At 43.8% G+C, this 27,611-nt stretch overlaps 1 protein-coding gene across 1 annotated transcript in view; it reads right to left on the reverse strand.

Moving 5' to 3' along the window:
- The window catches only part of LOC146863433 (uncharacterized), a 48,710-nt gene that overhangs the window by 12,133 nt on the left and 8,966 nt on the right, over positions 1-27,611 (reverse strand). Inside the window, exons 2-7 of the mRNA XM_085642862.1 lie at positions 18,343-18,669; positions 16,299-16,556; positions 13,346-13,465; positions 12,355-12,453; positions 11,734-11,877; positions 2,673-2,756 (exon numbers count right to left, since the gene is read on the reverse strand). Of these exons, the coding sequence (XP_085498988.1) occupies positions 2,673-2,756; positions 11,734-11,877; positions 12,355-12,453; positions 13,346-13,465; positions 16,299-16,556; positions 18,343-18,669 (1,032 nt within the window). The remainder of the gene's footprint in view (positions 1-2,672; positions 2,757-11,733; positions 11,878-12,354; positions 12,454-13,345; positions 13,466-16,298; positions 16,557-18,342; positions 18,670-27,611) is intronic.

Genomic DNA, 27,611 nt, shown 5'->3' on the forward strand with positions numbered 1-27,611 from the left:
GAGAGTCTGTCAGCGGTGCAAGTTCCAGCTAGGTTTAGGCCCGGGGAGACAAGTACAATCTAATGGCATGACCCATGCTGTCAAAAAGAGGCCCACCCTTAGGGCTGCTCTGATAAATATTCGCTCGCTGGTGTTACATCACCAGGACGTATTGGACCTTCTCTCATATAATCATATTGATCTTCATTTTATTACGGAGTCTTGGTTGAATGAATCTTCCAATCCGGTAGTGCAGATGGCTATTCCAGAAGGTTTTAAGATCTCCCGCACTGACCGCCAAAATGGCAGAGAGGGCGGTGTTGCTGCTGTGTACAGGCATAAGTGGGAGTTTAAGCACGGGAAGACCGTACTACTGGGTGAGGGCGAATTTCTGGCCTTTAGCATTGCTTTTTTGCCGCAATCCACGTTTGGGGGGAGGGAGGTCCTGGTTTATAGGCCCTCTGGCTCTGCAGGGTCCTTTCTCAAAGGAGTGGAAGATATTATTGTCCCCCGTGCCTTGCGCTTTTCGCAGTATCTTTTTCGAGGGGACCTTAATATCCACCTGGATCAGATTGAGTTAGGGAATACCCGGAAATTCCTGGATTCTTTAAACCTGGCTCAGCTAACTCAGTCGGTCAGCCTACCTACCCATAGTGGCGGCCATATCCTCGATCCCATCTGTTCCAATTTTCCCATCATAATTGAGCACCCGCTCCCGGTGCCCTGGTCGGACCACTTTCTATCTTGTTTTTCCTGGGCGGCTGAAGGCAGCTCCATGGATCGTCAGTGCAGATCTGGCCCTGCCACCACTAAAATCGATCCGTTGGCTTACGACCTTGCTCTGGAAGAATCAAGACCTGCCTTCCCCTCCAACTTGAGAGGTGCGCTAGCCATTTTCACCAAATGGATTATGCAGGCGGTGGATAGTCTTTCACCGCCCTCGTGTCGCAGGCGGTGCAGGCAATCCCCCTCTAAACCCTGGTTCTCGTCTGATTTAAAAAGACTCAAGCAGCAATGTAAAAAGCTGGAACGCTGCTGGCATAAGGACTACTGCCCTTCAGCAAAGAAGACACTCAGAGAAGCCCAGAAAATGTATTACTGTGCCATCAGTCAGGCCAAAGGCCTCTATTATACTGAGCGCATAGAGTCAGCTAGCAATAACTCCAGGGAAATCTTCTCTATTGTTCAGAGCTTTCTGGCTCCTAAGGCGGAGGCTACTATGCTTCCTACTTCAGATGCCTGCTGCGAAAAGCTTTCCAGTTTCTTTGTTAATAAGGTTCGTGGCCATACAGGCAACGTTTATAGGTCAGAGCTTGCCGAGGCCGGAAGCTGTGCCCTCGGTTGGTGCGCTAGCTTCTTCGTTCATACTTGAGGCCTTTTCTCCCATTGCCTTGCCAGAGTCTCTTAAAATTCTTAAGTCCATCACATCTGTGTCTCCGTCTGACCCCTGCACGGCCAGGCTCTTGGCCTCCGTTGCAGAGTCTGTCAACCAAGAGGTTAATGCACTTATCACTCTCTCCTTTCAAGAGGCACTTGTCCCAGCAGAGTGGAAACAAGCAAAGATCCTGCCGCTTTAAAAAAAACATTGTTGGATCCGTGGGACCCGGGGAGCTACCGCCCTATCTCTCTGCTCCCTTCTGTGGCAAAAATCTGTGAGAAGGTGGTTAACAAACGGCCATTAACTTCACCGGTCAAGTGAATGCAGTCTGAATCTCTTGCTCCCACACACTCAAGATGCTCTTCAAATGGCTCCCCACCAACACTTGCAGAACCATCACCCAGGCACTCATCACCAGCAAGGGGCAACACTGGCAATTCACTGTAAGCTGGAATCAACACCCAACTGACCAGAAGACTGCAGACCATACAAAACTGAGCTGCCAGACTCAAACCCTGCACTCACATCACCCTCCACCTCAAAGAGCACCACAGGCTACCTCTCCCCAAACGAGAACTCTTCAAACTTCTCACACATGCACACAAAACATTGCACAAACATTGCCCTCACGCAGCTCAACAACTGTATTACCTTCACAAACCTACCAGTCACCTCCGCTCAGACATACTCTTACTTGCACCCCACCCCCTACATACACGCAGAACCGAATCTAGAGCTTGTGCCGTCTCCTACCTCATCCTAAAGCTTGGAATGACCTCCCTCTCCACATCAGAGCCTCCTCCTCAGTTCTTGAATTTCACCTGGCACTACACCTAGTAGTGCCAACCCTGGCTCGGTTCATCCAGCTCCTTCTTCAGCACCAGGACACCCTCCCGGGTGAGCCGTCCTATGCAGATAACATAACATATTTTTGCTGCCCGTTGGCTAGGTTTGTGCTACACAGATAGCACATACATACCAGCCAGCTGATGCCAGTTAGTCAAAAAGAAGGTGCAAGTGCAATTTAGAGAATGAGAAACCTACAAAAAAAATGAACATCATCTTCTTAACTAAACGGGCTTCACCGAGAGCGCCCACGGTTACCGCGGACCCTCTGATGCCCAGCGACTACCCTACACATATGTTGAACCCATCCCCCAAATCGATTATCTGCTGTTATTCCATTACAGGTGGAGATGGGGAGACTTATTAATGTGTGATCATGAAGATTATGTGGAGGTATAGGGCGCCTTTTCATGTTTGCAACTAGATCTACCAATAACCTCACAAGGCGGATTCATCTTCCTGTACTCACCGGTACAACAGTAGAACAGCAGCATAGACAAGGAACCCCAAAATAAGAGGGGGCGCAGTGCCACTCGTAATAAGCTCACAGCACCTGGGAAAAAAAGGACAGAGTCAGTCCCACATCTCACAAATAGAAAACAAAAACACTTCAATAAAAACTAAAATCTCTGCATTCTATCAAGCGAGTTATCTAGTAATGAGTGAGAAAATAGGTAAGTGATCGTAAAAGTGAACAGGTTAGTGATTCAGTGAGTTAGGAACTAGTGATCTAGTGACTGAGCTTCTCTCTAGCACAGGATTGCCTGTGCTTGCATTTATATCATGTAATGGTGACTACACCCCCCATGAAGTTTTCTAAACTACCCAGACTGCTCGGTTTTCATTTTTCCATTTAATTCATGGCAGCTAATTTGTTTACATTGAAACTTTGTTGTGGGAGGATGGGGTGGAGTTTGACATACCTCCACAAACAATGCTAACAGATCAGACGCAGAATTCATTCTTGAGCTAGAGTGACAGGTTTCTATAGTGCCTCGAAGTACAACCTAGGCGCACCCGACAAACATCCGCTGGGATCCTAATAGTTCCATCACCGTAAAAGTCACAATTTCTGCCTCTTTCTAAGTGTACAAATAGTGCATTGCTCTGGTTAGGATAAGGGCATAGGATGTGTGTAGGGGGAGAGGGCTTCGTAGTTTTTCAAACAACATTTTTTTTGTATTTACTCGTAGATAAGGTACGTACATTGTGCATTTTCCTGTCCTGGATTCAGAAGAAGGTGCACTCAAGCACAGGAAATGGGGCAACAGGGTTTCTAGGAAAATACCCATGGATTTCATGGCAGTGTAAGAAGAGGGGTTCTGTGCACAACTTGTTCAGTCACATAAAAATGAGCCAATGAGGTTTGGTCCTTGGCAGGGGAAGGTGGAACAGTGTTGGTAAAGGAAGAGAGCACAGATGGAAGAGAATCACCACAAAGCCAACCCATATCTCAGTCTAAAACTCTAAATGCATCGGTAGATACCATGGCAAGAAGGCAGCTTCAGTGAGTAGTAAATAGATAACCTGCTGGTCAAACTGTCCCTCACTTTGGGAGGAAGCCTTAAGAGTGTCATGGTCACCGGAAGCTCACGAGGTGGTCTCTGAGGTCTTCCTTGTGATCCCTCAGGCTGTACATGCCTGGGGCGGTCCTGGTTACCTTAGGTCTGCTCAGACACTGCCCGGCTTTTATCAACTGTGACCGCTTGCTGTATTAGTAGGTATCTATTAGTAACAGTAGTGTTAGGTTACAGCTAGACCAGCGTGTTGTATGGTGTCCTTTTACTATTATTATTAGTATTAGAATTCTTGTATGTCAGCACTCTGATGTAAGTGCATTCTGTGTTACCTAGATACTTAGAGGAATGTTAGGATTCACTTCGTGTTCTGAGTTGACCGGTGCTGGAGGGTCTCTGTCATCCGCACTGGTGGGTTTACTTATACCTGAATTGAGAATAAATCATCTCCTCACTACTTCGTGTGAGACCCGTCTTTACATTGGCGACGACTGGGATAACCCACCGTGAAGGAAGGACCCGAGTATCTCCCTGCACTACGATTTTTTTTTATTCTCTTACAAGTTTTTTTTAAAAGAGATAAAGAAAAGTGCACGAAGGCATTGCTACGGAAGCAGCTGAAAATTAATTGAAGGCATTGAAACGGAAGCAGCCTAAAATTGAAGAACTGAAGTCTTCATGGTCGTGAAATACTTCAAACGGTAAAGTTTACCTTGGATTGATGTGAATGACGGTTGAAGACGGGAGTTTCTTCTGCTCGAGCTTCCATTGTTCCGGCGATTACGTGCGTCTGCTGCTCACGCTTATAAAACAAGAACCACTGCCTCTTGAAAGCACGTTCGTGGTGTGACGTTCGTGGCGGCCATTTTAAGTTGGGCAGATTTATTTTCATTCAGAATTCAAGCACCAGTTTCTTCGTTACATGACATCGTTTGATGATAAGAAACGGATTGTCATGCTGTGAAAAGGTTTGACTGGTACTGTTCAAGTAATTTTTGTTTACTTTTCTTCACTTATTTTGAATTTTGAGAATTATTGGATAATACTGTTTCGTGTGTTTTTTCTTGTTTCACATGACATGTATTATTCACTGCATCGTCTACTAAGATGAATATTGGCATCAAATTCTTAATTTGGCAATTTGGATTGCTTTCTTGTTGAGTATACATCTCGTTTTTTTTTTCTTCAGCTTTGGAGTTCATTTCTACTAGGATTTTTCTTTTACTGCTTATTGCAATTTTACCTGACTTTCTTCTACTATGGCATCTTCCCAAATATGCAATCAACCAGCAATTTTTTTAAGTACACCAGGAAATCCCACTTTAACGTGGAAAAAATGGTACAAAACTTTTGAAAATTATATAGTTGCTATTGATGGAAAGAAATTTCCTGCTGAAAGAAAACATGCGCTGCTTTTTACTTATTTAGGGTCAGCTGCTATTGAGATTTTTGAAAATTTATCACCTATTGCAGCACCTGCTGGAGCTGGCGATTCTTGGGACATTTTTAAAGAAGCTGTTGCTAGATTGGAAAAACAGTTTATTGAAGAACCTAGTATTTTAATTGAACGTCATGCTTTCAACAAGAGAAAACAATTTGCTGACGAAACGGTGGAACAATATGTTGCGGCGTTAAGGGTTCTTGCTGCAAATTGTGATTTTGGGGCAAGTGTAGATATTTGCATAAGGGACCAGTTTGTATTTAATTGTGAATCTAAAAAAATACAAGAGAGGTTGTTAGCCTGTCGCAATCCTACGCTAAATGAAGTTATCGATATTGCCAAAGGCATTGAAAGGTCCATACGTTCATCTAAAGTTTTATCTTCTGAAGAGATTCCAGTTGCTCCTGTATGTGCGGTTCAAGTCACTAAAAAAATATTTAAACCTAACATGGTGTCAAAGCCTATCAAACCGTCTTGTTTTAGATGTGGATCCAGATTTCATCTTGCTAATAGTTTGGAATGTCCTGCCATTAAAAGAAGGTGTACTAAATGTAATAAGGTTGGTCATTTCCAAACTGTTTGCAAGAATGTAAGGAGTGGTTCCACTACTATAAACAATGGTTTAACAGTGAATTCTGTGAATGATGTGACCAATGAGCTAGAGAATATGATTATTACATTGTATGATTCTTCCTTTGATGTTAATATGATTAATGTTGGTTTTAAAGCACCTTTAGGAGAAGTTTTAATTGGAGATGTTGTTTTAGAAGTAATGGCTGACTCTGGCTCTCCAATCACTGTGCTTTCTGATGCTACATTTGAAAAAAAATGGACAGGTATACAACTTTGTGTCACGGATGTCAACCCTAAAGCATTTGGTAATTTTGATATTGAAATGTTGGGTTATTTTGAGGAAAAATTGAATTTTCAGGGACGATGTATTTTCACAAAGATTTACGTTGCAGTTAATGGCAAGAATATTGTCGGGTGGTATGATCTGGGCAAACTAGGAATAATGCTTTGTCCAGGTACGGATACTCCTATTAGATTACGTGACATTTCTGTTAACCAGATTGCAACACAAGATTCTAATACTGACTTTATTCTTTCAAAATTTAACACTGTTTTTGCTGATAAAGTTGGTCGCGTGAATGGTTTTATGCATCATATTAAGTTAAAGAGAGATGCTAGGCCGGTGCAGCACAAAGTACGCATGGTACCCTTGGGTGTTCGTCAAAAGCTCAAAGAGCATTTAGATAATCTGTGTTCTGAGGGCATAATAGAGTCCACTGATAGTTCAGAATGGATTTCGGCTATTGTAATTGCATTAAAAAAAAATGGAGACTTGAGGTTATGCATTGACTTGAGATCACTGAATAAGAATATAATTATTGACAGTCATCCGCTTCCTAGGATTCAGGAATTGCTCATGGCTGTCAATGGAGCTAAATTTTTTTCCATCATTGATCTCAAGTCTGCATATCATCAAGTAATGTTGGACGAGGAATCTAAAGACTTGACTGCTTTTGTAACTCCTTTTGGAGTCTATAGGTTTTTACGAATGCCATTCGGTTTAGCTTCCGCCGCTAGCGTTTTTCAAAAGCTGGTGGATGTACTGTTTCAAGATGTGGTTGGGGTACAAGCATTTCAGGATGACATACTCATCTTTGCCAAGTCACATGAAGAACATGATTCCATTCTTGGCAAAGTACTTACCAAACTGGCACAAAGAGGCATGACGGTTAGCAAAGAGAAATGCAAATTTTTTGTGAAGGAAATTGATTATTTAGGACACAAGATTTCAGGTGAGGGCATTGCTCCTAAACTTGATCTGATTAGTGCTCTTAACAATGCTATTAAGCCGTATGACAAGGATTCTTTGAGGTCTTTTTTGGGACTTGGAGAGTATTATGCTAGGTTTGTACAGGGCTATGCTTTGGTTGTTGAACCTTTGAGACTTTTGCTTAGGAAAGGGACATCTTTTGTCTGGTCTGACGAGCATGACAAAGCTTTTGTTAGAGTTAAAGAGCTCATTTCTAGGGCTCCTACGTTGAAGACATTTGATCCTTATGGGGAATCTGTGGTAACTGTGGATGCCAGTTCTATTGGCTTAGGGGCTGTTTTCACTCAGTTTGTAAATGGGAAAGAAAGAACTATTTCTTTCATTTCAAGAGCTTTAAAAGGTTCTGAGGTACATTACAGTACAATTGAAAGAGAGGCGCTTGCATGTGTGTGGGCTGTAGAAAAGTTCAAGAATTTTTTATGGGGACAGTCTTTTAAGTTAATCACAGATCATAAACCCTTGGTGTTTATGATGGATGGTGTACGCTCAGGTAATGCTTCTTCCAGGCTCATAAGACTTATTGCTAGGTTACAAGAGTTTAACTTCAAAATTGAGCATATTTCGGGTGGAAAGAACATCACGGCTGATTGTTTGTCTAGACTGCCAGCTAAGGAAGTCGATGAAACTTCATGTGTTGATAATCATGAATGTGTAGTTGCTTTGGTGGATGTGTTAAATAATTGTGAGGGAAAAATTTCTGAAGCTGACTGGGTTAAATTTTATGATGAAGATGTTGTGATTAACAAGGTCAAAAAGTTTCTTGTTCAAGGATGGCCTCCTCTCAGGAATCTTGAGGCAGATTTGCACAGTTTTGCACACATTTCTAGTGAACTCAGTATTGAGAGTGGATTGCTGGTCAGACATAGTTTGTTGGTTCCTCCCATAGGTCTCAGGTCTAGGTTGGTTGAGTTAGCTCACTTCGGTCACAATGGGGTGTCCGCTACTAAGAGAGTTCTTAGACAACACTACTGGTGGCCTGCTATGGATACTATGGTTGAGAGATTTGTTGATGCTTGTGCTATATGTGTGCGTTCAGATAAGCATTGTAAAGTTTCTTGTGAGCCGGTTGGTTTACAGGAAATTCCCAAGGGACCTTGGGAGAAGGTATCCATTGACTTTTCAGGTCCCTATGATATTTTAGGTAGACAGTATAGATTTCTTATTGTTCTGATTGATAATTTTTCAAAATGGATTTACCACACTTTTGTTGAGAACCCAAATACTGACGAAGTGATCAAATTTTTAGAGAGGATTTTTAGTGTTGAAGGTTTTCCAAGAGTACTTATGTCCGACAATGGTGTTCAGTTCACTTCGTCCAGAATGGTTTCTTTCTTACAAAAGTGTGGCATTAGAGCTGAGAGAGCTCCTTTATATTGTCCGAGAGCTAATGGTCAAGTGGAAAGGGCTAATAGATTTGTTAAGGATGGTATTCAGTGTGCTCTGGAGAGTGAGAGGAATGTTTTCAATTTTCTTGATGAGAAGCTTTGGGCGTATCATAACATGCCGCATTCAGTGACAGGATTTTCTCCTTTTTATTTGATGAGAGGAAGAGAGTGTTGTACATTGGTGTCACCATCTTGTGAGTTGATGGTTCATAAGGATTTTGACAAAACATTAGATAAGGTGAAGGACAATTTAGATGGGGCTGCCTTGAGAAATAAGATATATCATGATGACGTACATAGAACTAAACACAAAAACATTTGTGTTGGCAGTTGGGTACGCATCATTAATCCAGGTTTACCACGCAAAGGTCTGTCTAGATTTGCTGCCCCTGTGCAAGTTGTTAAGGTCTCGGAAACTGCAGTTTTTTTACACAAAAGGGGATGGTGGAATAAGGGTGCAGTAGTTCTTCTCAAACCTGGACAAGAAAAATTGTTTAATGTGAATGATGCAAATGATTCATTTTTGGATGTAGGAATTTCCAATGAGAGAAGTGTTTGTAATTCCAATTTTAGACATGCTAGTGTTGATACACATATGGCTAGTTCTTCATCTGATGATAATTCTAAGTCTTGTGCTGATTTGTCTGTTCCCATTACTGATTCTCAGAATGTCTCTTCTTCAGAGGAGATTATTTCTGGGAATGTCTCTTCTGGGGATCCTGTTAAGAGGGTGGTGAAATTGCCCAAGAAGTTTGAAGATTTTATTTTAAAATGATCTGTTTTTTTTTGTGTGTTTTCTTCTAAGTTTTATTTGCTTTTGTTTATGTAAAAAAAAAAAAAAAAAAAAAAAAAAAAAAAAAAAAAAAAAAAGGGGACATGTTGTATGGTGTCCTTTTACTATTATTATTAGTATTAGAATTCTTGTATGTCAGCACTCTGATGTAAGTGCATTCTGTGTTACCTAGATACTTAGAGGAATGTTAGGATTCACTTCGTGTTCTGAGTTGACCGGTGCTGGAGGGTCTCTGTCATCCGCACTGGTGGGTTTACTTATACCTGAATTGAGAATAAATCATCTCCTCACTACTTCGTGTGAGACCCGTCTTTACACAGCGTCATTACGAAGGCTACAAGCGTAAAAGACACAATGCAGCACCTCCTTGGCTGAGAAAGCTTCGGGTGTCGAAACAATGTTTGTTGATCAGATGGAATTCAGTCTCAACTTTGTTCACAAAACTCTCCAGAGCCCTCGCTTCACGGTGTCCCAGTGGGTCACAATATATGGGTCCCACAAGATGTGCCGTCGGCTGATGCACTCGCAGTTACGAGGGGCACCAGGAACTAGATCTTTTGAGACAGACATTTTTCATTCTCAGAAGTTGAAAAAGTCGGTTCTCATTGCAGTTACCCTAGTGGTGGCCATACTAGAGGCTGCAAGTCTCTGCAGCGACAGGACATCATCCCGCGAACAGTAAGTGGGTGGATTTCAGTGAATGAATCTCAGCCACTGTCCCTTCACTTATTATCTGGTCTTGTCACTGCCTGAGGAATTGAGCACAATGATGGCATCCGGCAAGGGGCTATGAAGGATGGCAAAGCAGCCACTGAAGCATCAATTTAGTTTTCTGCTGCATAAGGAGGTGCCTGAATGAACAAGGCTTCACCGTCATTCTTGAGGACCGAGAAGTGCTGCGCAGCCAAGTGCGGTCTCTTACGTGGCAGTGGCCTGGTAGTTCAATCAGTTGGAGCTGCCCTGAAGATGGAAAGTCCTGCTGGGGGCGCCTGGTCTTGGATGGACAGAGCTGGAATGCAATGAGCAGTGACAGAGACGCAAGCCGACTGGTGCCAACTGGACTGGGGCTGCCCAAGCCATTGAAACAGGGCCAGGGCTTCGACTCTGGAAGATGCACCGGTCCTACTGAGGCTGGGAGTGTGGCTGGTCTGCTGGACTTGGAACCAGCTTCCTGCTTTCAGCTAGACATCTGAAGTGCACTAGATGGGATAAAAGCATGCAGGGGATGCCTGCAATCGAGTGAACAGGAACCAGGATCTGGCGATAAAGGAAGATAATTTGATGTTCATGGCTGAAGCGATTAGGGATGTCTGATGTGCCCACCTTAGAATCAACCCCTCCCAGACATGGGAAAATGAACTTCTTAGAATTCATAACTCCATAGAAAAAGGTGGGGGATACAGTTCCAAGCAATAAACTTGTGGTGGAGAGGACTACAACCATTCTTTCCATGATGCCCTAACTGAGATGGGTATGCCCAGGCATGGGTCCTGTTCTCACTATGCCACAGGACTCAAGCTATACCTCAATATAGGGCCTATGCAGGCTGAAACCGGCCTGTGGTGGTTTGTGTTCCTGCCTGGTGAGGACCTGAATTGGTAGTTTGGATGGGTTGTTCCCACTGAGCTGGGACCAAGCCTGATTTACATGTGTCTGGTATCTATTCGTCTGGCGTCACATTAGACCTAAAACGATGGCCTGGAAAGTGGCACCGACCAATAGCTGATATAAATTCAAGCATTTCTTCCATCACTTTGCTGTCTAGAGCAGTCTACACACACGTGTGGGACTGAGGAGGGCAGGATCACATACTCTGCGGCTAGTTTTGAACATATTTCCCAGCAAGATATTGTTAGATGGCGGGAGACAGAAGTGAACTCTGAGAAGTTCTCTCAGTAGCTAACCTTTGTTTTTACATTTGACAGGGAAATGGGATAAAGAGGAGAAGCCATCCCCTTGCTAAGGTGCCATCTTTCATCCACCACCAAGGCAGCTCCACCCTTTTTTATCTACAGTGAGCAGAAGCGAACCCTACCTGAGAAGAGTCCTCGTTGGGACCAGACCGGCTTTATTGCATTGGACAATGGTTGCCAATCGAGGAGCTTTGCTGAACTCTTTGGGGGCAGCTCCTTCTCTTCACCTGAAGGTGGTGAGATGTTCTGTTGACTGTCAGCAGGAAGGAAGGTTCATCCAACCTCTCCGTGGACCAGGAGAATATGCAACCGAGTGTGACCCACATTGAAACCGGGCGGGCCCAATGACCAGGTACTTAGTACAGCACCAGGTTTCTGATCACCTTTCTGTGTATTTCCATGCAGTCTATATATCCATGCACCCTATAGCTCCTAACACCTCTTCTTGATGATGTAATTTGCTGGCTCCTTTGGGAGAAAGCAGTGTATTAATGACAGCTAGCTTTAAATAGATCTTGTACCAATGCTAGCACACAACCCACTGCAGACATTAGAAGCGTGCGGGTCAGCAGCTGCAACTGCCAGGTATTCGGGTTCTAGAGTCTACATATTTTCAAGCTAGTCGTGCACACCTTTACCTTTCATCCGTTGGCCTATCCATTGGCTCATCTTTTTCATCCAGTTATCCAGGATTTGTGACTTGGTCTGCATCCACCACAGAGACTCCATGGAAAGGCTGCATACCAGAGTCACCAAGAAGGCTAGATTACAGGCTGGATGAGCTAGAAAAAGAAGTATGTTTTTTTAACACAAGTAGGCACATGAAACCATGATTTGCTATAACTTTGTGGCATGAATGCACAGGCCACGGGGGCCCAAACAGAAATCATCAACGACACCACTGCGCTTAAGCAAAGACCCTGGATGTTGTAGCACACGCACGGACCCTAGCTTCACTCTCCAACCCCACATTTTCTATGATAACTTATCAGCTCCCATAATTATGCATTTTATTTTCTACACATTTAAACTCAATGCCTACTTGAATGCTGAAGTTAGTATTGCAGAAGACCAAAGCAAATGTTTCAGCATTAAAAGTTCTGGCGAGAATTACACTCATCACATAAGACTAAAGACGCTAAGCAAATTCGCCCACCCCCTAATCGATAAGGTGTAGTACACATTACTCAACACACACACACACAATGTACCTTCTCAAGGACCAGTCATCCCCCCATTAACTCAGCACTCATACTCACCATATGAGACCGAGAAGCACTGTGTGAGAATGGCAGAAACCAAGGCACAGATCAAGAAGAAGAACCAGCAGACGAGAAGTGATAGCTGAAACTCATCGACTGTTCACATGGAAGAAAGAACACAGTCTTCGGTTACTATGGCAATACAAAGGAAGTGCAACCAAGCTCCCATCACCCATACCTCCAATCCCTAAAGAAGGCAATGCCTAATTTACACAGATGGTTGCAAGGACATCAGCAATCATGTTTGAGGATGAGGGCTTACTTTTCAGCCACAGACATTGACCCAGAGCAAGAGGGAGAAATGCAGCAAAGAGAGAGGAGGAGGAAGAGAAAATTAGGAAAACAGTGACAAAGGATGAAGAAGGGAAAGCCTGCAGGAGTGAGATAAATGAGAGGAAGCACAAAGGGTGGAAGAAAGAGGTAAGAGGTGGAATCAAGACTAGGTGGCCTTGGTATTCATGAAATGAAGAGACAGGAAGTGTGGGGTGGTGGAAGAAAGAGTCTAAGGATATCTTTAACCCCTGTACTTGGTATTATTTATTTAAAAATAATAACTTAAACTTGAGGGTTCTCTTTGTCTCCTAGGCCAGACAAGGTTCCAAAGCTTACTTGTCACTGTAGTGTTTAGAACAGGAACATCCCTCTTGGGCCTCAGTATTCCTATATGCTAAACTGTGCTCACATCGCCCAAGAGCGAACTTTGTTCACCAGGATAGCGCACAGCATGGAACTCATGATTGCAGGACTGCCTGCCCTACCAGAGACCCACCCACTGAACTTGTATGACATTGCTTTTAACAGTGTACCCATATCGACAACCGTAATAGCTCGCCCTGCTCCAAGACCTCGCATCATTGGCCCTCACTGCCTTAAATTGTAGAATGGTAAGAGAACAGCGTGAGGGAAACGCTTTACACTGAAGACCCATGTCCTCCTCTGAACCACCCATCCTTGTACAAGCCGTCACCACAAATACTACAAAACTTACCCTTCTGTTTTACACATTGACACCATTTCTTTCCCCAGATGAGGCGGGATAGCTCACTTATGAAGACAGGAAGACCGAAAACTACTGCAGCAGTCACCAACCCCATGACATACTGGATGACTGAGAAACACAAACAAGAACTGGGTTCAGCTGTGATAAAGGGGCAGCAAGAGCCAGGTCTCAAATATTTACTATAGCAACACAAAAAGATGGACAGAACGCTAAACATTGTCACACTTTCACCCCAGGACAGAGATAAATACACTGTGATTTTCTGCTCCCCATGCCATTCCAATTTGGCCCCAGACATACGCAAATCAGTCTTGACCCTGCTCCCCAGGTTAACAGTTTAGCCCGAGACACCAAGCCATATCCCCCCTGGACTGGAAACAAGCATTGTGGGATCGGTTTCGGTGTTTCACCTGTTATCATCCAGGCAAGCTTGAATCGAATGGCATAGTGAGCACAGGACCCACCTCTGGGCATACCCTTCCCACTTAGGGTGACTATAGCAACACAAAAAGATGGTGGACAGAATGCAGAAGACTGTCAAACATTCCCCGCCCAAGTACAAAGATCTTGGCATAAATCCATTACTTTATTACTCACCAAGCTATTCCAGTTTGGGCCCAGCCATATGAAATTCAGTCTTGACCCTGCTCCCCATGGGAACAGTCTAGCCCGAACCAGCAGGCTTGGTTCTCCCTGGGGAGCAGGGCCAAGAGAGATTTGCATTTGGGTGGGTGCAAACTGGATTGCTTGGCGAGCAAAAGAACGATGGATTTAACCCAGATCTGTGACTGGGGGTGAAGAATGCTTGACAATGTTCAGGATTCCGCCCATCAACTTTTTGTGTTACTCAAATATTTACTATACAGCTTAAGCAGTACTACCCATTTACGCATGCGACACAATGAATATGTACTTACATTTTCCCCATCACTGGCAGCCAATGAAAAGAAAGAACCATTGCATTAGTACAGAACACTCTTTGGATTCGCCGTGTACATAGCACTATGAACTAGAACAGACCCCAGTGCCTCGCTGCTCCCTCTTATACGTACTGTGCATCAACTCATCTAGAATGGCAACTTTGACGCTCAAGACCTTTTGCTAGCCCTCCACTGCCTCAAGTCAGCAGCCTATAGTGCAGTGGATCCATTGAAAGCAGCCATACACAGACCTAAGGGGCAACCGAAGCGTACCGCTCCGCACTAGGCCAGCACGTCAGGAGGATGGGAAATGGGTGGAATGGATGAGTTGGCCACAATGTCCTCAGTGGCCAACACCTCAGTAAAGGGGATACCAAATGATTACCATTCCCCCATCTCCCCAGTTCACAAATATCTCTCAAGATCACCTCCCTCCCTTCGATCTATCAGATCCCACGCTAGTCCTCAACATGTCAACAACAGCATCCTGGTGACAGCAGCAGCAGGGTCTTCTAGGGGTACGGTATCAGAAAGCAGAGGGGCTCCACTGGATGGGAAATGAAGGCCTAAAGCTTTGATTTTCGGTAATCTATTAGTGCCAGGTATAAAAGCAGCGATGGAATCCTTCACCTCCCGGCCATTATCGCTCGGCGTACATGTCACCTTGGACCATAATGGGACAGTGAAGTCAAGCAGAGTAGGATTAGATTTGGCAGTATGCCACCACACCGCGGAGGGCACGGTGCTTAATTCTTCAGAGTGCAGCGCACATGGATGATAAATTGAGTTAACATTTCTTCTGAGGACCATGCACGTAGGCCCTCACTTGCCACAATTTGCCTTTTCTTTACTGACCAATTGCATGCGCCCTTCACAAAGTATCAACCAGGTCCCCCATACTCCCAATAACAAGATCTCAAAATCCATCCAGTTTATGTTTTGTGCTTGGAACCAAGATCGATTTTATCCCAAAAAGTGTACCTCAAAATGAGTGGACAACACAGTGGTGGCCGCAGTAAACATCGCCACATATACGTGTAGTCCTAATGCTCCTACATGTTAAGTTCTCCTTTAGAGCATGACAGCAAGGCTGGCATGAACTGCGAAAATATTTTTTTTCTCTTACTTGACATGAAACAAAGCCCCCGACCATTCCTACTGCAACCAATGGAAGTGCTTGCAGAACCTGCTAAGAAAGCAGGCTCAGGTACCAGAGGAGGTGATGGCGTGTTACCAGCCTTGTGCATCCTTCATGGTTCTAGGGCACATAAATGACTGCTCTTGTTATCAATTTTTAGGGAACTAAGTGGTATCTGGAAGTTGGAGTGTGGGCTTTGCTTACAGAGCATAGATTTGGGCTCTTCCGAGGTCATTCGCTATCAGCACTTAAAGGTGGGTCCTCAAACAGCGGAGGTGGTAGAGAACCTCACGGAGGATGTATCTGATGATCAATTATTTGCATTACATCTACTAATACCACCCCAGAAAGATAGTACGGGGGCAAATCAAACTACATTGTGATGCGTGTGTTCAAGTAAATACCAGATCTGGGCAAATCTAAAATACACTGAGCACTTCACACTTTTTTGATTAGTAAGAACTTTAAAATGTCCCCACGGAAAAATGCTGAAAACACTTGAGGTTAAAATTGTGTCACCCAAATGCCTGCACTATCTGCAACTTTACAGATGCAATAATCTTAAAACTTTTAAATAACCCTCTCCTTTTAACAGATTATTTGTAAAACCTGCGATTTAGGGTCCAGTTCAAGTTACCATGCATATAAGGGCTGGAACAATTCAGCCATCATTGTTTTATTAAAGTGTATTTCAAAATAGGGTCTCATCATATTGTACATTGTGATACATTGTTTTATAGTTGCAATGGTTTTAAGTAATCACGCATTAAAAGTAATTGTATCGTGTCACCCAAATGATTTTGACAAAACCGAGCCTGTGGATTGGAAAAGACTTTTTAAAAAAAAAAAAAAAAAACACATTTCTTTGAGGCTAGAAACTCACCAGCACTTTCCTCAGCAATCTGATAGGAGGTTTCCAGTTGGCTGATTGGGTTCCAGGCAACACAGATGTAGGAGCCAGCTCCCACCTCCTTGATGACCAGTTCTGAGGTGTTCCCCCCGTGGGTGATGTTCTGCATCAACTCTCGCCCGTTGTTCCTCCATGCGAGGTTCCAGACATCACCTGAAGCTTCACACATTAGCCGGACACCAGAGTCACCACTCGATAGGATTTTCATAATCTTTATGTCAGATATGGGTTCTAGGGATCCAGAGAGAAGAAATACCATCATGAACCTGAAGAAGGCTTCATCATCCACACTCACAGCCGTGCACCGCAACATGTACATTCTGGGACTTGCAGTTCTGTTTATTCCATTAAGAGGATGGGCTTGAAAATCCCAGCATGGAAGGTGGTGTTTGCAAACAGGTCAGGCCTGGCTGAAAGAGCCACTGCTGTCTTGACTTTTCCTAGTAGCAGTGTGTGAAAGAGATGCTGTGACTGAACACAACACACATCTCTAAGAAATTCAATTTTCAGTAGCTCCATTCCATGAAGTAAAAAAAAAAAAAGGCGTGGAGGTAACTAAACTCAAATATGGTTAGGCTGCGAAACATGGGATGGTGTCCACGTGCATTGAGACACAAACCCTGTGGCAATACACAGCTGTGAACCATGTGCAGGTGCAACACACCGACAACCTCAGTACTTATAGTTTGTGTAATACATGTCTTCACAGAAAGAATACCTTTGTCCAGCCCATTTTAAAAAGTTGGTATTCCTGGTTCTTTAAGGAGGAGCTTTGTTTCCTATGGATATTGAAGCAGTCTATGCAATGACTCAAAGGCCACAACAGCCCTTCTGTGATGAGGCTTTTATCCTGCTCTCGAGCCTTATCAGGAGTACCTCAGATGGGAAACTGGTTTAGGGTCTTGAAGTTGCACCAATACTTTTAAGAAGAAGCCACTTTGGCCCCACTGATGACGTATTTGCAGGAGACACAATGAAAACTCATTTTCACTACTCAACTTCACATCACTAGAGCCTCAATCTTGTAACACAAAAGACCCAGCACCCATGGCAGCACAATCCACATCTTCACTCTTGGGAAACTTTGGCAACACACATGATCCCCTTACTTATAACAGAGCCCCTCGAATAATGACCATTAAAGACCTGGTCCAACCCGCTCCCTCGTCAAAAGGTCGAAACATTCACTCCTTTCTTGTCTCAAGGAAGCTGTATCCAACCAATAGTTCCTTCAATGCTGAGACGTTCATGTAGGAACAAGCAAGTGTGTCACCCCATCATCTAATGCCGCCCTCCCTCGAAAAGCCACACTAGATAATTCAAGGGTGAGAACTAATTTCATGTTTACTGGGGAAGGGTTAAGAACACATTGGACCTGATCCACAAACTGGCTCCACAGTCGTGGAGGAGGCCTCCCAGTCACGTCAGGGGTCCCACACTTGGGGCGGGACACCCCGCAACGGGAAGCTGCTGTATGGAGGTCCCACCACGAGTGCGGTACGCCTGCTGCGATGGTGGAGGCCGTTTGTGAATCAGGCCCTTTGTTTTGACAAGAGCCTTTAGGTTTGTGGTTTTGAAGAGACACCTGGTTTATGGTTTTGCTGTTGGTGGAATCTGTGTTTTAGTGGTCTGGATCTCCCCGACATGCTGAATTTTCACTACGTTTTTAAAGCGGAGTGACATTTCAAAGGCACTGAAGCTGGAGGTGGCGAAATGTCAGTGAGCGGGAATCATAGCGGAAATGAGGGGACAGTTACCCCATTAAACAAAATTCTTTAAAAATAAAAAATGTAAAAAAGGCATTCACTGCAGGGTAAACACTGGCATCGAGTGGGACAAGGTGTGTGTAACGCAGTGAAAAGTCCGCAAATCATCCTCCCCATCTGCAAACTCGAGAGATCTTGTAGCGCACGCGCACACCTTTGCCAATCCCTGCCCAACCCCCCACCAAGCATCATCATAAACAAAGTCAACACCCACAGCAAAACACTTCATGCCAGCACATTTTCAATCTTACCAAGGACTTTCAACAGGACATGGTTCTTATCCACAAACATCAGGTGCAGAATGTACAGGCCGTCATCCTGGGGGCTCAGGTTGAGTAGCCTCAATGAGGCATTGGTAAGGGAAAAAATTATCCGGTGTTGATACTTCTGGAATATTTGTGGCTCATCGCTTCCATAGTGATAGGTCAGGATCCACTGAGGTTCCAGATCCCTAGGCTTCTTGACAAGCCACTCAAGCACGCCTTCTCCTTCGAGCTCCGCCTCTACCCCTGGGAACAGGACGTCGGATCCATGGCGACCGTAGACCTGCAGCTCCGTCTGCTCTGCATGCGTGACATCTGGTGGAGGTGAATTCAGAGAGAAAAGTAGAGTGAGTTTTGGGATGTGGCTGTCTTACCCCTCAGGAGGACAACTACCATAATAAACAAACTTCACCAGTAAGTGAAGACTATGCAGCCTCAGGTTTAGAAAGTGCCGTCCAACTCTCTGGTGGATCACGGGCATGGAAATGCCCCACACCACAGCAGGCCCGGAGTAGTGGAATCTTGTTCATGGCCAGCTAACAAGAAGAGAAACTCTACATGTGACGACATCACACCATCCAAAACCTCCTAGAGCAGATGCAAGAACAGTAGGGCATGAAAGAGGACGAGGACACATCTTTTCTAGCTACACTCCAATCTTTCAAAACAGATTTCTACGGACTCTAAAAATGGCCCCTACCGCAGTCAATTCAACAACTAGCAACAAACGTGCCTTGACAAACCCTCTATACCTGCTTTTTCTCCATTTTTGATTCATCCCACCTCTTTCCAACAAATGTTTTGCTTTTTGACACCTCCGCTCTGCCAAACTCGCCCTGGCCTCCGTCCAATGGATTCACAAGACCAGAACCGGAGGAAGATACTTCTCCTACCTCACCGCCACACCTGGAACACCCTGCCTCTCCAACTCCGCTCCTTCCAACTCACCATGGCCTCCATCCTACGGATCCACAAGACCAAAGCCAGAGGAAGATCCTTCTCCTACCTCACTGCCATGACCTGGAACACCCTGGCCCTCCACCTCGGGCAATCCGTGTCATTGACACAGTTCAGGAAGGACCTCAAGACATGGCTCTTCGACTGAACCTCCACACCCAGACGGATCAGTAGCCCCCGCCCCCACCTCCTCAACGCCGTGTTTGATTAAATTTGACCTACATAACTCTCATGGCCTATTTATGACCATGTCGACATCCTTGTGTGTCCTCTAACCAGGTGCCATGAGGGTTACATATCCCACCGCCTTCTGAAAGTAAACAACCCGTACAATTTGCAATATCTCTGATGACACCATTCACAACACCGCTATTCACATTACTCAATAAACTTTTACTATTGTATACAGCATAGACGTACTATGCGCACATGTCGCATGTATAGAGTAGAGGCAGCGTAGCTCTGGAGAGAGGTGTAGCTCAGTATAGTAAAAGTTAAAATGGAGCATAATTTGCCTACCAGTAAAGTTTTGGACACCACAGGGCTGATTTACAAACCCCTTGCGCCGCTGGTGCATCATTGTTTGTAACGCACCAGTGGCGCAACCTGCAGCCCCATATTTACAAGGACACGTAAACCCATTCTGCGTGGTATTTTGTGTCCTTGTAAATATGGCCCCTTTACGCACAACACTGTATGAAAAGTGTGTGCCATGGGTTTTGCTGTGGGTGTTCCCACGCAACATCCATGGCTTCCGCCGCATTTCCAAATTTACGAAAAATCGTAACCCTGGAAATGCGTCCGAATGCTACGCCTCCCCAGGGGAGGCGCAACGAGTAGAAAGGTTTTCATTTCTCCTCGTTTTTTTCCTCTTTCTATGCGTGCTGCTAGGAAGAGAAAATCACCGATTGTGATTGTTTTTGTGCAGGATGGGACACCTTCCATCCCTGTGACGCAGGCACCCTTGCACCATAGTTCAAGGGTGCCTGCATCGATGCATGGCAGCTTATAGTGCACCAGCGCAGGGTAGAGCGGGATCCATCATATTGTTATAGATATGAAGCATCCCTTTGCTCCGGAATTAACACAGCGCGGCACAACCAAATGGCTTGCGGCACCGCACCAAGTTGATTCCTTGTAAATAAGTCTCAAACAGAGCTCCGCGTTAACCAAGGTAGAGAGGAGGTCAAGCAATGAGTTGTTGGGTAACATTTCATATTACTCCTGGCTTACATCCAAGGAACTTAGAGGGATATGTATTAAAAACCCATTTTGCAAGTCCTTAATAGCGATTTTTTGCAAATCGCTATTAAGGACTCGCAAAATGGAATGTAAGTAGGAATCGCAATATTAATTGCGATTCTTTGCTATTCCTTAATTGTGGATCGCAAATTGCGATTCGCAATTAAGGAATAGTTTCCCATTCATTTCTATGGGCCTAGAGGCCCATAGGAATGAATTGGAAGACATTGGCAATTTGCGAGTACCCATTAGGTACTCGCAAACTGCGAATGCAATTTCAAGGGTGCAAGGGTGTCAAAAGGACACCCTGTGGCACCCATGAAATATGTATGTGTGCACATGTGGCACTGTATGTGCGCCACATGGCACTTTGAAAAATGCAAAAAAGTGAATTTTTCAAAGAAATCGCAATTTACCACCAACTTGTAGTTGGTGGTAATTTGTATTTTCTTATGCCAAACTTGCACAACTTGGGTGCTTCATGCATCGCATTTTTGCGATTCCTTAAATGCAATCACAAAATAGGGAATCGTATTTTGCGATGCCCTTTTTGGGATGATACATCCCAAAAGGCCTTTTCCCGTTCGCAAACGGGCCGATTCTGAGAATCGGCCCGTTTGCGGACGGGGGAAAGGGCTGGATACATATGCCCCTTAGCACTAACACAGAAAAATCAAAACGTTAACGGTGGACTCTATTATTTAATCTCAGACATGGCTTATCACTCCAGGTGGTTTCCATTCCATTATGCTGTTCAGTGGGGCTCTGGAATCAGTCACAAAAAATATGCTTCCATAGGGACAGTCACAGTCCGGATTATTAAACGAACTCCAATCTCAAAGGGACACCAACAATCACAGACGGATGCTGGCCTCGTTGAGCCCAAATTACTTCCTATCTTATTAGCTAAGCGCTGCGCCCCATAACACGATAACCGCACCTTGGTGGACATGGCTCAAGGTAGGGAATCACTTCCCACATAGGATCAAAACAAGAACATACCCTTCCAACCACACACCCTACATGGTGTAGTGTGCTATCCATGTAGGGAAGCGCCTCAGGGCCCCACAGAGTGGTAGGTAGTAAGCGCTATATGAATGTTGCAATGCCATACAAAACAGCAAAAATGGTGCCGTGTTATTTCGCACCACTGAAAAGTGTACATAGCACAGCCCATCTGACACAGGGCGCTGCGAAGTGTCAGTGGAAACACGGCGCTATCTTTCTCCAGAGGATGGAAATTTCCATTCAGACTCTAGCAGGAGAACTTGTACTTTTAACAGCTCGTTTTCACACGAGCTGGAAATCCCCTGAATGAGAATAGATTGGCTGGTTCTGTTGCAAGAGCGATGTTCTCGTGTACTTCTCCTGTGCACATGATTCGCTTCACCTAAAATCGAAATGCAGGGCCCTTGGGTAAAAAACAAAAAGAATGCTGACAGAGTTGTTAATGCCTCACGGAAACGCCTGTTGGATGTTTACCAAGTGTGCAGGAATGTTTGGTGCCCCGGTTGATTTACATGGAATCTATGCTCTTCCTAGCGGCCTCGCGCAGAGGAAAAAATACCCCTTTTTCGTGCATTTACAGTTTGCAAGGGCCAGGAGCTGGAACTTAAATATTGAGAACCCCGCTTCTATTTAAAAGGACAATTCCAGCCTCCGTTTGCCGTGATAACTGATAACTGTGGAGGAGTGTGGCTCAATGGTTAGAGTGGCAGACCCTGAAGCAGAGTTCTGGCCAGAGACCAGGGTTCGATTCCCGCCTCGGCGGGGCTCGGGCTCAATTTCCTTGGACCTGTCTATTCTCGACTCGATCACGGGCCCCACGCTGCAACTCTGGGCAATAGCTTGCTTAGCCTCCACACCGGCCCCAACAGCGCTAAGGATGCCTGGCTTCACCCTGGGGGTGCCCAGGAGTGGACACTTCACAGGGAAAGCCAGGAGGGGTTCCACAGCGGTATGAGTATCAGCGCCAGGAAACCGCAAAGGCGACGCCGCAAGGTGGCCGTCTGGTGACAGTGCGCTCTATAAGTACCTTGACATTTACACCGAGAGTTTAGACATCTCTAGAATAATTATGAAATTACTTAGACTGGCATCTGATATTTTAAGTATATGTTTAAAAGGGGTAACCGTAATAGCAAGGTAGTAACCAGAAATTTAAAATACTCCTTACCCACAAAGCAAGCCTTAATGAACTCTTATCCAAGCATGTATACATTCACCCTTTTATCCACTCGCTTATAACAACCATTTCACATTACTATTATATTATTCATTTATACTTACATCGATCATTCAGTCGTTCACCATTCCATCAATCCATGGGTTACTCCTTCCAAGAAGCTACTCACACATCCATCAGCTACGCATGCATCTATCCATTCATTCATCCATACTATGACTTAGCCTCCATGAAAACATCCATCTAACCTTCACCTGTTTTTTTCTGCCCATGCATCTACTCACTTTCACCTTTCCATGTATTCTGCCATCCATTCATCCTGAGCTGGCCATCCTTTCACCTTCATCCATACATTCATCCTTCCTTCTAATCACCATTCTTACATTTCTTTCACATTCCTTCTATCCTCTACCTCCACTCCCTGCTCAGCTCACGCCAAACCTCATTTTACTCCTATGATCTCCCAAACAATCCTTTTTAAATTCTTCCCTCATGGATCACTCCCTTGAATTACCACAAACCTCTTTTAACTACTGAGATCTCTTAATTCCTTTTTAGAGACTCTTTCCTCCTCCATCTCTCCTTTTACTCATCCCAAACCTCATCTTACTACTATGACCTCCCAAACAACACTCTCTAGACTCTTCCTTCGTCTGTCCCTTCACTATCCTTTTCAATCCAACTAACAGACTCACATTAACTCATATATCCCTATTCTAATCCACCAGTGATCCTTCTGGGTTCCGGAGCAGCATCTACTCGCCAAAAAGTGCTTTGATGCCTCGTCAAAGGTGGTAAGCGCTATATGAATACAATTACCCATCTTTCCTTCTTCCTTGCTTCCACTTCCTGTCCTATTTTATCATCTGCCCCATTTGTCCCCAATTTCTCAAATGTGTCTTTCTCACCCCCTTCAGTGGCTCTGGTAGTCCCTAATAGAGTTAACTGTGATCTTTCCTCTGCACTTTTGCAGATAAGAGGCCCATGAGGAACCCCCCTCCTCGGAAGATACTAAGGAGGGGGGAGTTTTCACCATGCTCCTCCCCTTGGATGGGGGCTCTAACCTAGACTTCATTCCCTTTAGTTTCAAATTGGGGTCCGACGTTTAAGGGGACACAAAAAGATGCCTGTCTTATGGATTCTGATGACCAAAGCAATGAACACAAAACCCCAACTTATTATACGTTTTATCGATTTCAAGTCAGTTTGATAAAATTTCAACGACAAATTATGAGTAAAGTTCTTTAAGTTTGAAATCCCCTCATGTTTTTTAAAAGGCCTTCGGCTCCTATATTCAGACACTAGGGTTTGCATCCAGATTGGTAATCAAGGGCGAATGAAGAAAAAAGTCCCAAATGTAATTGTGCTTAAACAAGCCCCTTTTCTTTTTAACCTGTTTTTGTCAGCTTCGGCAAGTCTTCGACCCGACAACTGTTGATGCTCCCAAATCAGACCAAATCCAGTTGCGTACTCTACAGGATGCGGACGGTGCTTATGTGTAAGACCCCCCTAAAGTCCTACAACATATTGGACTTTATAGAGTCCTACTGTAAAGCTAATGGAAATCAATTTGGACAAGACAAAAAGGTATGCCAGTGGGGCAGCAAGACCACAGAAAGGTGTCTGGTTCCTAAACTCCCAGACAGTGGCTCTTGTCAGCTCTTATAAATATTGAGGCATCGTTTTTGAGAGCCGGGGCTCCTTTAGAGATGTTAAGCTTCCTTAGAATCAAAAGCTGTATCTTGGACTGAGGCTTTTAAACATTGTATGCCAATCTGCAGGCCCCGCCTCTGTTGAAGGTCATTCAAGGCCAAGATGGACCCGTATTAACCTACGATCTTGCTTTACTTCCACTTGTGCTAGTAAATCGTTTGAACACATTATTAGCAAGCGCCTACAGTAAAAGTTTCTCTGCTCCATCACCTTCAGCGCAATGCCAGATGAAGCTGGAATTTGGCATTCGTATTTTACTTACATTGAGGAAACTGGTCCTTATATAATTAATGCAAAAAATAAAATCATGTAATCAGGTGATTTTAGACAACAAGCCCCAAAACGTATAGAGATACTTTATTGCTCATTTTCACAATGGTTCAGAATGTTTACAGCTATTGCACCTAGGCACTTTATAGTATATTTGCACAACGTTACATAATGTTTATATTTTATATTGCATATTCTTGGGAATGTACCCATAATATGTTACAGCTTTATGTTTACAGTGTGACCGTGATAAAATATGTTTATATTTGGTATCAATGTTCTGGTAGGGCATGTAACCATAGAAACATTCTTTTTTGTACAGTTGTGCATTGTTCAAAGAAACACGAAATGTGTCTTTTATTCAGGATTTTAATTGCAATGATTTTTTTAAATCAAGCAATTAAGAAGAATTCAATTCAAAATCATCTAATCAAGATACACTACAGTAAGTAGATCTGGAAGGACATTTCAAACAAATCCCAGATCAATGGCAGTGTAGGATACTTGTGCTCCTCACAAGATGGCCACCTGTGGCCATTAGACCTTCCTTTGTGTTTCCATCTCCCCAGCCTCCCAGAATACCTGTGTGCATTCTACCTCGTACTGTGGGAAGGTTCCACTCTTGTCAGTTGATGGTCTGGTCAGCTGGCGAGGTGAGCACTCTGCTGTGTTCCTAATAAACCGATCTTAACCTCTTCAGCGCGGCGCGGATTTCCGCGCCACGCTGAAGATTCTGTGCGCGGGCGGGGCCATGACGGAACCGTTCCGTCATGCGCGTCGAAGGGGTTAAAACTACAAAGAAGTGTCCTGCTGCATACATCAACGATATTTACAACAGGCAGCAACTTACGGATGAATAAACCCGCTTGAGTTCCAGGACTCCTGGCCAACACCCGCGTCTCACAAGCTTTTTTAAACGGTTGTCAATTCTCTGAGAAAAAAAGCATTTCTTGAGGACAAAAATGCCTTCAGCATTTGTTTGCATGCCTGATTTGTGATGAACGCTTAACAAATTACTACGTCATCAGCAATACCTCTGTTTTTAGAAAGGGGGCCTCTACTTTACAGATTTGGCTGCTTGCCCTCAAAAGGCTGTACAATGAAATGGATCGTAGATTTGAGGTCAAATCATGTTCCTGTGCTTCTCCTCATGGGTGAGCCGAGCACGGTTTATACATGTGTCCTGAATTCAAAGATGAGAAACCATTGTTCATCTCGCCACAAATAGACATGTGTAGACAGTAAATCTAGAACCGCAGGGAGATGATCAAACAATACAACAAAGTTGCAAGAAACTGTACAATGTCCATTGATTAAGTTTCATTTATGATTTATTCTCAAAGGGGCAGATGCATCAAAGGGTTTTGCCCATTCTGTGTCTATGGGAAAAAGTGTTGATGCATATGGCCCAAAAGGATTAAACACAGGTATTCTAATGCCACGTTCCTATTTAAGTTCACGATGTGAAAGAGTTGAAATACTATACAGTCCACAATTACAAAGTTTACAAAATTGGAGGATTTGCAATTCCTAAATTGTAGATAACAACAACAAAAGAAATTTCAATCTTAAGTTTAATCAACAAACTTTTCCACCAGCATGTGTTTCGCGGCGTAACTAGGATTTGACATTAGAATTCTTTTTTTTTTTTTTTCTTGTCAAATAACATGATTTATTTTTAAGCCATTTCTCTTAAATAAAATCCTTAACACCCACCAGACTTCTCACTGTATAAAAATGTACAGTGGCTTTATTAACATGTCCATTCCATTAGGTTTACAGCTGCAAGATATGAGGCACACTGAGGATTGCATTGCATTTAAATTTCAGGCTAACACATAACCTAAAAGTTCAAATGAAATTGCTGTTGTAATAATTCTTATACAAGACAAACATTGACATCTTTATATACAGCGTGATACCGGTTACGTTTATATGCCTTCCTAAAATAATTTTCTTTTAGAACAGTCTAGGAAATTTTCCAGGATACAACTTTCTTCCTCACCCGTGATGCAGATACAATTGTACAAAATCCAATATACCTTAATCAATGATTTGCTTTTCTCCTCTTTGAAGACCAGCATGGCCTCTTATACTCTTGGACGCGAAGACCCTACCCCTGGTTATGTTTAGATCCGTTATTTGTAAGGGCCCAATGTTTCATAGCCGAGGACTAGAATTCCTCTGTTTAATCCTTAGGGAATTAGTCATAAATTAAACTAAATCAGTGGACATTGTACAGTTTCTGGCAACTTTGTTGTATTGTTTGATCAACTCCCGACACAGCTAGATATATTGAATTAAAAGTATCGACCTAGTTGGGCACCGGTCTAGTAGGTAGGAGCTCAGATCAGGGCAATTATAATCTTAGCCCAAAACCTTTTTTAACACATATATACAGGTCTTGATAACAAGCACGGATTGCGCAAATATTCAACTTCCAGGCCGGTTTATCACGCTTTGTGATCGCAATAAGCGCCAACTATTTGAATGCAGCTAATTAGGAAGAACATTCTTATCTTTGCACTCAGACCCGCCCTTTAAACTGCAGTCTTAAGCATCTGTGATTGAATTTTTATATGATGAATTTTGCTGATAATTTTGATCCAATTTCTTTTTTTTTTTTTAGGAGTATCAATGCAAATTACTGTTTTTTGCTTTACTGGGTCAAAGAGGCATTTTTGGAATTGTACACTTGCTTATGTGTTCATCTCCCTTTTTATTGCCTCTGCTAGCATGATTCCAAATCTTGTATATTTTTGCACATGTATGTTGGGATTTTATTCACGGAAGCTAAACAGGTCCTTTTATTTGATATGGGAGCCAGCCAAATTAGACTGTGTGATAATTTAGAATATTTTCCAATATAAAGTTTGCATGATCTTGAAAT

The sequence above is a fragment of the Triturus cristatus genome, chromosome 2_2 (genome assembly GCF_964204655.1).
Source record: "Triturus cristatus chromosome 2_2, aTriCri1.1, whole genome shotgun sequence".
Classification (NCBI taxonomy): Eukaryota; Metazoa; Chordata; class Amphibia; order Caudata; family Salamandridae; genus Triturus; species Triturus cristatus.